The following is a 13792-nucleotide window of genomic DNA, read 5'->3' on the forward strand; positions in this document are numbered from 1 at the left end:
TGGGAATCCGAACTCCGTGGCAAACGAGTCACAACCACACATGGCTCCGTACACCGTCGACGACTTCTTCACCGAGGATCAAATCGACGATGCTCTCAACTTTGGAGCTACGACTGATGTTCTGCTAGCCGACAGTGACACCAAAAGTGTGAGGAGTCCTAACTCTGTGAAGAAACCCAGCCGCTAGAGGAAGCCTGAGGACGTGTTCGAATCTATGCTCGACGTGATGACGAAGATACATGAGGATACTAGTGAGCGCCTTGCAAATTTATCCTCTCGCATAAGCAAAGACTTCGACTTGAGTGTGAAGCGCATGGAGGTCAGCAAGATGCTTGACGACATCCCTCATCTCTCGCGGAAGCATAGGTTCATGGCGCTGGACATCCTTGTGAAGGAGCCTGAACGGTTGGACCTCTTCAGCGGTTTTTCACCGAGGGACAAGTATGACTATATCCTCCACATCTTAGAGGATAAGCATGGGTTTTAAAGATTGTTATTGTGTATTTATCTCCCATCTAGGGTTTTATGCATGGGTATTAATGTTTGTTGTTGTGGGTCGTTACACCTTGACTTTTGCATGAACTGTGGGGTGATATATGATATAGTGTTCCAGCTTAGCTTCGTGAACCAATTTTCCAACCTAGTTGACGAAGTAGTTGGATGTAATCAATATTAGAATATGCAACCGTACCTATCTATTTTGGTAATGGAAAAGTTTCTAGTGTGGGTATTTATTTCAGTTGTGATATCATGTTTTTAATGTTGGCCCTTCATCCGAATTGTAGCCCCCATTTCTTGCTCATGCGGTAGAAATTGACATCTACTTTACATCATATTTTAGTATTAAATCTAATAAGCATGCAAAAAGTGGTGGACTTCATTGATTGCACTTAAATACATTACCAGTTACCGGCCCCATGAAGAGGCTGGTGCAACTATCACACCCTCTGCTATCCACCAGAAATTGTCTACCCAGCCGGCTGGTGATACCGCCTGCACTGATGAGCCTCAGTCGGCCGTCACCGGCCGTCATTGCCAAGCATCTCTCTTGTTAATCAATTTGTGTAAGGTTGGAGGTTAGCCGTCCAATCAAGGAGATATCTCAAAATCTCCATGAGTACACTAATTTAATGGCGCATATCGGCATGAGGATCTTCCTAAATAGATTTTTTATATCAACACCACACACAAATAAACTCACCCGTTTATTCTTAACTACACTTGCATTGCATTAATCTTGATGGAGACATATAACCACAACCATTAAAAACCCAACCACCACTCAAGCCTCAAACCAAATACAGAGTATACTCACTGTCTATGAATTGAGTGGTAGATCCAGTTGATTTGCCTACAAAATCTCACCTCCACATTCGTTATTCACATTCCCCCTGTACCATCTCTGTTTCGAACCATGGCAGAAGGTGTTGTTCGCGACTTCTTGAAGTGAGTTGGTTGCTTCGTAACTTCATGTAACCTTCAAAAGTTGTCAAATGGTTAACTCTCTAATTATTGTATTGTTTTCCTTTTTCTGTTGAAGTGCTATCAACAGAATGCCGGTGCTGCCTCCGCCCTTTGTAGTCAGATTCCTCGGACCCATGAACCGGACGCGCATGGTAAGCAGTCCCGGAGCATGAGCTCTACTGAAATCAATTGATTTGTGTATTTTGACTCTAACACTTGCGTTTAATATCACGCCCAACCCCTGCCGGCATCATGGATCTCAGTTTACGGCTTTGTCGTACCCATCTTTTGTCGGCTAGCCCTACCGCAGCAAGCGCAGTGGTTCGTTGACCTTTGCTTGGAAGGTACCACCTGGTGCTTCGGCAGAGGATGGGATAGCTTTGCCTTCCATGCCGAATTTTAAATGGGTGACAATCTAATGTTTGCGTACCAGAGTGACGGGCTCTTTATCGTGAGCGTCCTCGAGAATGGACCTCAGTTACAACTATTCAATGATGCGGATAGAGTATAGTTGGATGGCTGTTTCAACTCGTCTCATGTTGTTGAAAATATCGATACACATTAACTCACCGCATTGTCGTAGGTAACATCGTTGTCGATGTTGAAGGATTAGCCGCGCTGCCGGACATGCAACAACTCTTCGCTGAATGGGATGCCGCCGCAGCTGCGATGGCGGCCGCCGCACACATTTTAATACCGCATGCTGATGTGGTTGACTTGGATGAATATGTAGCTGAACAGATGGAGGACGAGGACCATGTGACCGAAAATGAAGCAGATGGTGCAGCTCTGCCCGCAGATGCTGACCCACACGGTGACGCAGGTTTGCCAATCCCCAACGTAGGCCCCATGTCGGTGAGCCATCCGGAGTTGGTCTAGATCTCTCACTGAATTTGGGGGCTGCCCAGCCGAAACGCTCTAACCTTTTCAAAAATATCGATCCTAGTTTTGTGAAGAGGCTTGAACCGACACACATCACATACGGCATGGTATGTCCACCTTTTGACCTAGTTCTACGATATAAACTCACGAAAGACTAGGAAAATTTTTATATTGAAAATTTTATTCATTCTTAAAAAGATTTGGTACTTTTATAAAATCTTTAAATTTTTGCATTGTATGTGATAAAATGTCATACTATTATCTTCTATTTATAATTCATTATTACGTGTATACATTAATAACTTGTATTTACTTTATGTTATTTTCTAATTATCTTATACTCCCTCCGTCCCCAAAAAATACGTACTTTGGGTTCGGCACGGATTTTAATGTAGAATTGGTAAAGTAAGAGAGAGGTAGAGAGAAAAAGGAATTAAAGTATTATTAGTGGAGAATGGGACCCACCTCATTAGAGAGAAAAGACTTTCCAAAATTAGAAAGTGCATATTCTTGTGAGACGGACTAAAAAGGAAAGAGTGTATATTCTTGTGCGACGGAGGGAGTAATATAAAATGTATTGTTTTCTTTGTGTACGACTTAAAGTTACATTTTGACTCATCATGAGTTTAAAAAATTATTTAACTTTGTAAAAGAAATGAGTGAAAAAGTTAGTAAAATTTGATTCTTCTTTTATACTTTATATAGTAATTTTATAATAGAATATGATGGTAAAGATGTTAGGTTTGGTATACTGAAAAGCATGTTTCGAGTAAGTTTCGCGCGAATAGAATCTTGCTTGTATACATAAAACTCTACAATCCACTTTTAACCCGATTCAGTATTATTCGAGCAGTCTCGCACGAATAGAATTACTATTATTATTACATTGTGTTTGATAGTGCATTTATAAGATATTTTACAAACATTTAAATGCATAAGAAGTAAACAAAGTCTAAGTCTTTTGCTTAGTATACCGGTTGTGGGCGTCGTCCACTTTAAGGTAACACGGTCAGATCTATGCAATGCTTTGCAAAAGAAAAAGAAGAATTTCACAACCTAAATAGGCTTTGGCTACCTATTGTGAAAGATTGCAATGTCAGTCCGCATATTTCTAAGCCTTACCGAAATAAGATGACATTGGTGTGGTATAGCACTGAACGGATCTAACAGCAAGACGTGTCTTTATGCTATCTACCTGAAAGACTAGGTCTTGATAAAATACTATTTCTTAATCTACATATGATAGCAATGAGCATACGGTTTTGATTATGCACTACTTTGACTTATCAAATGGTGCGGGTTTTACGCAACCCAATAATCCCGATATATTGGGTAGTGGTGATTAATATCTAGCGGTGCTAGGATTGCTATTATGTTGAATCGTGCGCGAGGTGAGTCTCGTTTGATAATGTCCTCAAGAGGAGCTTGAACAAGGTTTTATTATTCGGAAAACTGGCCAGTTGGAGTTTTACTCTATGAATAATAAATAAATGTTTCTTGCTAAGTCCACTCTTGGAATTAATAAGATGTTAATTAATTAAGTCCATAGCAGACACTAATTAATTAATGGACATTTATATCTTAAGCGCGGGAAATAAATAATAAACAAAGTGGAAACCCGGATTACTTGTAATTTCGGATTTGGATGGGGAGAGTTCAATATTACTTCTGTAGTGGCTGCTCGTAATATTCCAATATAAGCTTGTATTAAATTGTGGGTTCAATTTAATTAGTAAATAGCTAATTGGGGGAGCCCATATCCAAAACCTTCCATAGATCCCTGTCTGAGCCCAAAAGGAACTTAATATAAATAGGAGAATAAAGGAGATAAAATCATTCATTAATTTCTCTACAAAATTTCGTTCCTTTCTCTCTACAGAAGGAAGCGGAATTTTTTTTTTAATTTTCTCCTCCGTGAGAATATCAGCTCCCCCTCCGCGAGGAATTTTTTCTGTCTTCTTTATTCGAGTCCTAGTATTTTGATAAGATCAGCCCACCCTGATATCGAGATACAGTTCGGGAACCAGAGAGAAGATCCGTGGTCTAGTATTGAAGATCATCACGTGGAGAAGGCGCGAGCAATCGACGATTCTTTGGAGAATCAAATCGGTAACTCTAAACCGTAGAATTCATGTTTAGGATTTATTTTCTATGAGCATGAATTATTTGCGTTCTAGCATGCAATTATCTGTTTAACATGTGAATTGATTAATCGCATAATCGGTCAAATAGATCCGTGTCTGATTTATTTGTTTTGTACAAGTCTTCCGCTGTGCAAGGGGCACCAAACCCCAACAATTGGTATCAAAGCCAATATTTGGCTCTGATTATATGGATTAATTTCATGTAATGTGAATTGCTTGAATGCATGGTTTTCTTTGTTGCGTGGTTGTTATATTTTCGAATAAACATAACGTAAGAACGAAGAACAAAAGAAGGTCGCGACGGATCCAATCATGCTCACGATAGCTGCTGTCCAAGAGAGCTAGGAATCAATTAAAGCGCCGTATTTTTTTTTCTTGGACGGTGGATTTCAATATATGAATTGGAGAAGTTTTCAACTTCGATGCGGACGACGTGGAGAGTCAAATCGCGGCGCCGTGGCAGGCTGGAGAGACAGCAAGCTGCCCAGGAGGGCTGCTGGGGTTATCCACGAGCTTCGTCGGCAGCCTGCAGCGTCGGAACAGGCAGGGAGTCCTCGCGAGTACACGCACAGCAGCGACGGTGCGATGACGCTGCAACAGCAGCGACGGCATCTCGCAGTGCAGCGCCGGAGCTGCGACATCGACGCAGCAGCGTCGAAGGAGTCGAGCAGCAGCCGCTGAGATGAGAAACGAGGAGGCTGCAGCGACGTCGCAACAGCGATGACGCAGTGACAGCAGCGTCGACATCGTCCAGCGGGCACCCCGGCGGTGCGAGTGGGAGCCTCCCTACGGCGGCAACCCGGACTCGTGCGATGTCACCATGCATGGTTCAGTGAAGATTGCTTCCAAATTTTGATTAGGATTTCCAAATCCTTGGATTCAATTTCGGAAATAATTCAAGATTAATTTGGAAATAAGATTTGAATATATCTTTTGTGGATTTTATATATTATAAAAGATTTGATTTTGTATTAAATCATGGATTAATTGCGGATTTTATCCTTACTTTATGGATTTGTAGGGATTTAATTCCTAGACAAAAATCCTAGTTAAATTTGGATAATGACAATCTAATATTATCTATATCCTATGGATTAATGTGGATTTATCACTAGACAAATCCTAGTTGGATTTAGATAATATTAATATTATTTTATTCTTATCCTATGAATTTATATGAATTTTTTCATAGATAAATTCTAGATGGATTTGGATAGTGATAATATAATATTTTATTCTTATCTTATAGATTTATATGGATTTGTTCCATCTTGGATAGATTTGAATAATTATAATATAATATTATCTTATTCTATGGATTTATATAGATTTATTCTAAGATAAATCCTAGATGAATTAGGATAAACATTTATATTAATATATTTTATCTTATGGATTTGAATAGATTTAATTCTATTAAGACAAATCCTAGATGGATTAAAATAAGTATTAATCCAAGTTATCCTTATCTATTTATGTCCTAGATAGATTAGGATGTTAATGATATATAAGAAAATCCTTATTTAATTGGATTTAGATATATTTATTTATCTATGAAATCCTAAGTAATGTGTGATATATTTTGGATGTCTATTCTAAATAGAATTAAGATTTGTATAAATCTTGGTTGATAGGATTTTATTTTTATCTTAAGGATTATGATGAGATTGTTTCTATCTAGTAATATCCTAGTACGATTTAAATAATGATAATCCTAGATCAACGTTATCTTGAATTGTAGGATTTGATTTTATTGAAATAAAACCTAGAATAATCCCAAATGGATTTAGATAGTCAACTCTATCTTGATAAATCCTAAATGAATTTTGGATAAACATTATCCGAGATAAAACTTAATTATTTAATTGATTCTCCCTTGACTAGATTAAATAATTGTCGTTAATTATCATGTGTGTTTAAATGCCATGCATTAAATGGATTTATCTGTTTATTTGGTGTTTATCTATTTTAAGTGGATTATGTGCTTTATCTGCTTATGTGATAATTATGCAAAAACCATATAAAAATATCTAAGTGATGATTACAACAAGTGCGTTGTATACGGTCTCCATCGGTTGGACTGCCAAATTTTGTGAAGTTGATTTTCTAATATTATCGCCACCTACAGAGTAGGGACAATAATCCTACGAAAACAGCAAGTTCATAAGGGCGGACTTCTCACATAATAAATAGAATGAACTAGAAAGTGGTTCCCAATATTATTGCCACCTGCAGAGTGGGGACAATAATCCTAAGGAACTGCGAGTTTCAGGGTTCAATCAGAATTTATGAGATAACTTGGTTTTGTTGTCAGCACATGAACATTGATATGGGAGTGTGTTGTAGAAATAAAATTCTGTAATGCTAAATCTGATGGTCGTGCTTAGGCAACATTAGGCGTATTAACCTCCAGAGGAGGATGCAATTGATGTGTCGGTGTTGTGACCAGTAAAATTGTCAAAATTTTAATGCGTATTAACCTCCAGAGGAGGATACAATTTATTAATTTTGTTGTTGTAAGATACATAATTGTTTTGTGGTTATTTGTGATTATGTATTGAGCATGAGTATGTGATAATAAGTTTATTTGTCAAATCTTCATTATGTCATTTAATATTTGTCTGCGATCCTTAAAGAAAGAAAACTCGAATGCCTAAATTATGTAGACCGGAAACGAAAATGGATAAGTTTCTCATCGCTGAAAACCTTGAGTTTATACTCAATGATTCATGTCCTCCATTTCCTCGACATAATTCCACGAAGAATGTTCGAGAGTGCATTATGCATGTACTTGACAAGCTCTTTGAGGAATAAGGTCAAGCTATTTTCCTTTAAGTAGCTCGACAAGTCTTGGTTAATAACGATGAAAGATGGATATCAATAGAATCTGTCAAGATGATTCGATTGGAATATCCTAAAGTGACAGAATGGTTTGAGGATCTTTTGATCACTCAAATAGTTTCTGACACAAGTCATCGCCTAAAGTAACAAGAAATGACTACAAGAAGGTTTAACTGAAAAGTAGAAAATCTTCAGAATAATAGTCGTTATGTTAATGTTAGAGCAAAGTAACATGATAGATGACAAATTCATAAAGGCTGCATTTTTTTTAAGTCCTAGTTCATTTGAACAAAAGACTAGATGTGGAAATGGGAGAGCCTGAATTGTCATCAAAGTTTGTTTAAAGCGAGAAAAGATGCTTTGTGAGTTGGATTGACCTATTTTATAGAAGGAAAATGACTTACATGACAATGCAACTTCTAAGTAAGAGATCTTGATCCAGTTAGGTTTTTGTTGCAGTGGGAGCTATTAATGCTCAACTATTGTTTTATGGTTGATGCTTAAGGCATCATAGTATTAAAATATTATAAGTGCGACAAGGTTGAGTATTCAACAACACATCAACTTCTTAATCATTGAATGATAAAGTATTTATGGCTCTTAGCCTTAAGGCCAAGAAAATACTTAGAAATTGTTCGAACTGATCTAGACTATCAAGATTTTAACATTTCGATAAATAGCTTGAGAGTTGAGAAAGTCTATTTGATGCACTATGAGAGTTGAGAAAGTCTATTGTGAAAGGTTGCAATGTCAGTCCGCATATTTCTAAGCCTTACTGAAATAAGATGACATTGGTGTGGTATAGCACTGAACGGATCTAACAGCAAGACGTGTCTTTATTCTATCTACTGTAAGACTAGGTCTTGATAAAATACTATTTTTTAATCTATATATGTTAGCAATGAGCATACGGTATTGATTATGCACTACTTTGACTTATCAAATGGTGCGGGTTTTTCGCAACCCAATAATCCTGATATATTGGGTAGTGGTGATTAATATCTAGCGGTGCTAGGATTGCTATTATGTTGAATCGTGCGCGAGGTGAGTCTCGTTTGATAATGTCCTCAAGAGGAGCTTGAACAAGGTTTTATTATTCGGAAACTGGCCAGTTGGAGTTTTTTACTCTATGAATAATAAATAAATGTTTCTTGCTAAGTCCACTCTTGGAATTAATAAGATGTTAATTAATTAAGTCCATAGCAGACACTAATTAATTAATGGACATTTATATCTTAAGCGCGGGAAATAAATAATAAACAAAGTGGAAACCCGGATTACTTGTAATTTCGGATTTGGATGGGGAGAGTTCAATATTACTTCTGTAGTGGCTGCTCGTAATATTCCAATATAAGCTTGTATTAAATTGTGGGTTCAATTTAATTAGTAAATAGCTAATTGGGGGAGCCCATATCCAAAACCTTCCATAGATCCCTGTCTGAGCCCAAAAGGAACTTAATATAAATAGGAGAATAAAAGAGACAAAATCATTCATTAATTTCTCTACAAAATTTCGTTCCTTTCTCTCTACAGAAGGAAGCGGATTTTTTTTTTAATTTTCTCCTCCGTGAGAATATCAGCTCCCCCTCCGCGAGGAATTTTTTCTGTCTTCTTTATTCGAGTCCTAGTATTTTGATAAGATCAGCCCACCCTGATATCGAGATACAGTTCGGAAACAGAGAGAAGATCTGTGGTCTAGTATTGAAGATCATCACGTGGAGAAGGCGCGAGCAATCGACAATTCTTTGGAGAATCAAATCGGTAACTCTAAACCGTAGAATTCATGTTTAGGATTTATTTTCTATGAGCATGAATTATTTGCGTTCTAGCATGCAATTATCTGTTTAACATGTGAATTGATTAATCGCATAATCGGTCAAATAAATCCGTATCTGATTTATTTGTTTTGTACAAGTCTTCCGCTGTGCAAGGGGCACCAAACCCCAACAAAAGATTTTGTACCATTATTTGACAATCTGATATTGTAGCATTAGTAGAATAGACTATCCGCTCTCGGAGATAATTAGGATATTAGTGCCACGCTGGCATATTTGTAGTTAAAATTCAGCACTGGCTTTTTTAAGTTGTTGGTTCCGCTACTGATTACACTACTGTTTTTTCTTTCTCCTTCTTACTTTACTTATTTTTCTTTTCATCTCTATTCTCTCTAACTTTATCAATTATCTATTAAAACATGTGATGTTATAAAAAAAAAAGTTATTTTCTAAAGAATGGAGGTAGTATGATTTTATAGTAACTTAGATTAAATGATACTAATAAACAAATTAAACACCCATTTCCATTCATATAAAATAAGAGAAATATTGTCCTTTACACTTTTCAGTACAACTAATTTAAAATTTCAACAGTACCATCTTTTGTATCATTATAATATTAAAAATGACGACATATTGCTCTACAACATAAGCTAAATGGATTGATAAACATCAACTAGCCAGGTCAACATGATATATTCGCCATTTATAATAAATGAACAGCTAATGACGGACAGAATTGCTAATTACTAGGTCACAAAATTAAACTGCTCCTAAATATATATTGTATGAAAGCCTAGTTTTTGGTGGCTCCGCCACTGTCACTGACTGATTTTCTTCATAGCTTCATACTTCAACATATTATACGCTCGATGGAAAACAAATCTGGTGTTTTTCATAATATGGATTAGTATAGTGCTCTATAAATGAAACTAGTAATAAACTTACTCCCTCCATCCACAAAATAATGTTCACATTTGTTATTTTGATCCATCCATAAAATAATGCCCACATTTACTTTTTTAACTTTTGATAAATAGATCTCACTTCTCATAAGTCCTCACACTCACATTCTACTAAAAAAATCAATATATAAAGTGAAATGCACATTCCACTGACTTTTTCCATCAACTTTCCTTCTGCACCGAGTCAAAAAGAGACTTTAAATTGTGGACCGAAGGAAGTAATTAATTGATAGAAAAAGCCTTCATATAGTTTCAAATTTCTCAAAGCACAGCACTCAGCATCATGGCAAGCTTCTCAACCATCTCTGCTCTCACTAGAAGGTAAATTTCTTTCTCATCCTTAGATTCCTTATTTTAGCTCAATGTTTGATCCTCTCTATTTATAGAAAGATCTATGTTTGTGTGACAGAGATAGTACTCCATTTATTCATTTCTCCAACCACTAACTTAAAATGAACTATAGGCTAGAAGGGAAAGTAGCTCTGGTGACCGGAGGATCCACCGGAATCGGAGAATGCACGGCGAAATTCTTCTCCAACCACGGCGCCAAAGTCGCAATCGCCGACGTCCAAGACGAATTAGGCCAATCCGTCGTCAAACAAATCGGCACCGCAAACTCAACCTACATCCACTGCGACGTAACCAACGAGGACCACATCCGTAACGCCGTTGACCAGACGGTCAACGCCTACGGCAAGCTCGACATCATGGTGAACAACGCGGGCGTCGCGGACCCCCCGAAGGCACGGATCGCGGACAACGAGAAGGCGGACTTCGAGCGCGTGCTGGCCGTGAACGTGACGGGCGTCTTCCTAGGCACGAAGCACGCCGCGAGAGTGATGATCCCCGCCCGCAGCGGGGCCATCATCTCGATGGCGAGCCTGTCGTCGGGGATCGGGGGCGCGGCCACGCACGCGTACACGGCGTCGAAGCACGCGGTGCTGGGGCTGACTAGGAATGCGGCGGTGGAGTTGGGGCAGTTTGGTATAAGGGTGAATTGCTTGTCGCCGTATGCGCTTGCGACGGATTTGTCGAGGAAGTATTTGGCGCTTGATGATGAGGCGCTTGAGGAGGCAATGCGGGCTATGGCGAATCTCAAATGTGCGACTCTTAAAGCGGCAGATGTTGCGAATGCAGCTGTTTTTCTTGCTAGTGATGAGGCTCAATATGTGAGCGGCCAAAATTTGTTCATAGATGGGGGATTTGGTATTGTTAATTCTGCTATGCGAATTTTCGACTATCCCCAATCTTAATTGTTTCTTCAACTTTTTGTAACTTTTACTTCTTTTCTTGATTAAAAACAAGATTTCTTATTGCATCGATTTTTATGTTTAAGATGGTGCCTATATGGCTATATGTATCCTGACAGTTGACATATGAGACACTCGTCGCTGACTCATGCGGGATCATAAGAAATTACTGAATTTCATGTTCAATATATTACTAATAGAGTTAATCCATAACAAAGCGCATATATACGGACGCATGCAACAAATTAAAGTGAATTTTACCTTAAAAGAAAAATGATATGTTTAATGATATATTCCAAATAACAATATGAGACTTTTGATCGTGGATAGAGGACTACTTCGCTTATAAAATTGTACTATGAATTTTTCAAGGTTCCAAATCGACGTTATCAAGAACATTTATTTGTCATTACCGAGTGAAAATCAAATTTCATAAATATAAATAATTAATACTAGTACATACGAAATATCGATGATTATAATTAAGAAACAAATACAAAAACAATACTGCTACTATAGTTTAGTAAAAGTTCAAGTGTCATAAAATATTTTAAAAGTTCATTTTGGTACAATATGAAATAAGATGCAATATAGATCAACTCAATTAAGTATCTTAATTAACAGAATCTTCGATCATTTACACCAAAACTTACTTATTTATGATAAAAAAAAAAAGTTATAGTGAAAATGAGATAAGATGTACTAATAATCTAATATGGATTAATAAGAGAAATATGATGAGAAAATTAACATGGCTTTATCAAATATAAACATGTATTAATAACAAATATGTTAATTTGAACGTTGTTTACTACTTTACTAGCAACTTTACAACTATGACTACCACGTGATACACTACATGATATTTGTCGCCTTTAGGATTAATCTTGAAATAAGATCATATTTAAACATTAGTCGGCCTGCATTATAAATTATTTTCGAGCGTGAATGAGCGAGTTTGTTTTTTCCCTCGAAACTTCTCGGTTCTATAAATTGGAATTTTTATATAGGTATCTTGTCACATTATATCGAGATGACGATAATAGTAAAAAAAAATCGATATATTACTAAATCTTCAATATGCGCCGTTATCCAATAATTGATACGAATGCAACATGAAGACTAAACAATTAGCCGACTGGTAGGTACTAACATTTCGGGGTTGGTAAACGTGGCTGACTCCCATTGGTTGATCATCTTAATTTTCTCAGCGTCGATCTTAGGAATTTCTCTTCTCATCCTTTAATCTTTTATTTAGCTCAATTAATGCTCTATTTTAGAAAGATATAAACATGCTTTATTTATTTAATTGCAATATTATGTTCAATCTGAATTTGGTTGTTTAGCTAAGTCATTTATTTCTTGCGTATTTTAACATATAAAACAATGTATAGATATCCACAAACAAGTGATAACTTACCTTACTCTGTACTACTATGGCTAATACGACGACAATTAATTTTGTAGTACGTAACATAATACTAGGTGCCAAACCCACAACAAAACCGAAATACCGAAAAACTGAAAAAACCAATACAAATTAAAAAGCTAGAAAATACTAACTAAAAATGAGAGGATTTTGATCTTAATTAGTAAAAATTTTAAAAGACAAAAACACATGAAACTCGAGAAAGGCATGAGATGATAAGAACCATTCCTAACATGTCTAATATATTTTCACTTTCATGAACAATACTTGTTACTAACTTAGATCTGAATATACAACTAACGGTAGTGTGGTTTGGTATACCAACCTCACGGTCCATATGTCATATGGTCCAGGTAGGGTGCGGCTATTATGCGTTGGCAGTGTGTTTCACGGGCTAGGATGAGTATAAGTGTAACAGCCCGCCCTCCTAAGGTACAATAAATGAGGCGGACTGCTACCCAACCGACTCCAAAGATGTAAATATAGGCCAGGGTTACATTTAGAGAGAAATATCAGAGTAATTAATAGTAAAGACTTGACCTAGAAATTTTAAAGAAAGAATATGCCATAAATGGTTCAAAGGTCTTAAATGAACGACATGGTATCCCAGACAAGATCACAAGAAAAGGGCTAAGGCCACAAACAAAAGTAAGACGCAAATATCCCAAAAGAAATTCCAAGAGTATCAAAAATTCAGCGGAAAACGACCAAGAGAGAAGCATAGCTATGTATGGTGACACAACTACACTTAGAGTTCAACACATCCATATTTATTAATTAAAGCTGCTCAACACCCGCCACCGCTCGTCATCATTCAACCTGCACATAGGAAAACACATGCAGGGGCTGAGTATTTTGAAATACTCGGTGAGCTCATTGCCAAAACATTTTATTTCAAAAGTTATGCCACCCTTACCAAGTGAACTCGAGTTTTAAGCAGTTAAGAGAAATATCACGAGTATCACAAAATATTTTCCATAGACTGGCCAGTCAAAATAACTCCCCATTTTCTCATCAAATTCCACAATCACATATCACAATC

At 37.0% G+C, this 13792-nt stretch overlaps 1 protein-coding gene across 1 annotated transcript; it reads left to right on the forward strand.

The window, feature by feature from the left end:
• Window positions 1–10321: 10321 nt before the first annotated feature.
• LOC125224162 (secoisolariciresinol dehydrogenase-like) lies at window positions 10322–11393 on the forward strand. Its single transcript, XM_048127521.1, has 2 exons — window positions 10322–10392; window positions 10535–11393. Exons 1-2 carry the CDS (start codon window positions 10355–10357, stop codon window positions 11322–11324), a joined length of 828 nt encoding a protein of 275 aa, XP_047983478.1. The 5' UTR covers window positions 10322–10354; the 3' UTR covers window positions 11325–11393.
• The last annotated feature ends 2399 nt before the right edge of the window (window positions 11394–13792 follow it).

This window comes from Salvia hispanica, chromosome 4, assembly GCF_023119035.1.
Source record: "Salvia hispanica cultivar TCC Black 2014 chromosome 4, UniMelb_Shisp_WGS_1.0, whole genome shotgun sequence".
In the NCBI taxonomy this organism is placed as follows: Eukaryota; Viridiplantae; Streptophyta; class Magnoliopsida; order Lamiales; family Lamiaceae; genus Salvia; species Salvia hispanica.

Coding starts and splice junctions, on each gene's coding strand:
- LOC125224162 (XM_048127521.1), top strand. CDS start 10,355: ATGGCAAGCTTCTCAACCATCTCTGCTCTCACTAGAAG. Junction 10,393..10,534: donor ATCTCTGCTCTCACTAGAAG/GTAAATTTCTTT, acceptor AATGAACTATAG/GCTAGAAGGGAAAGTAGCTC.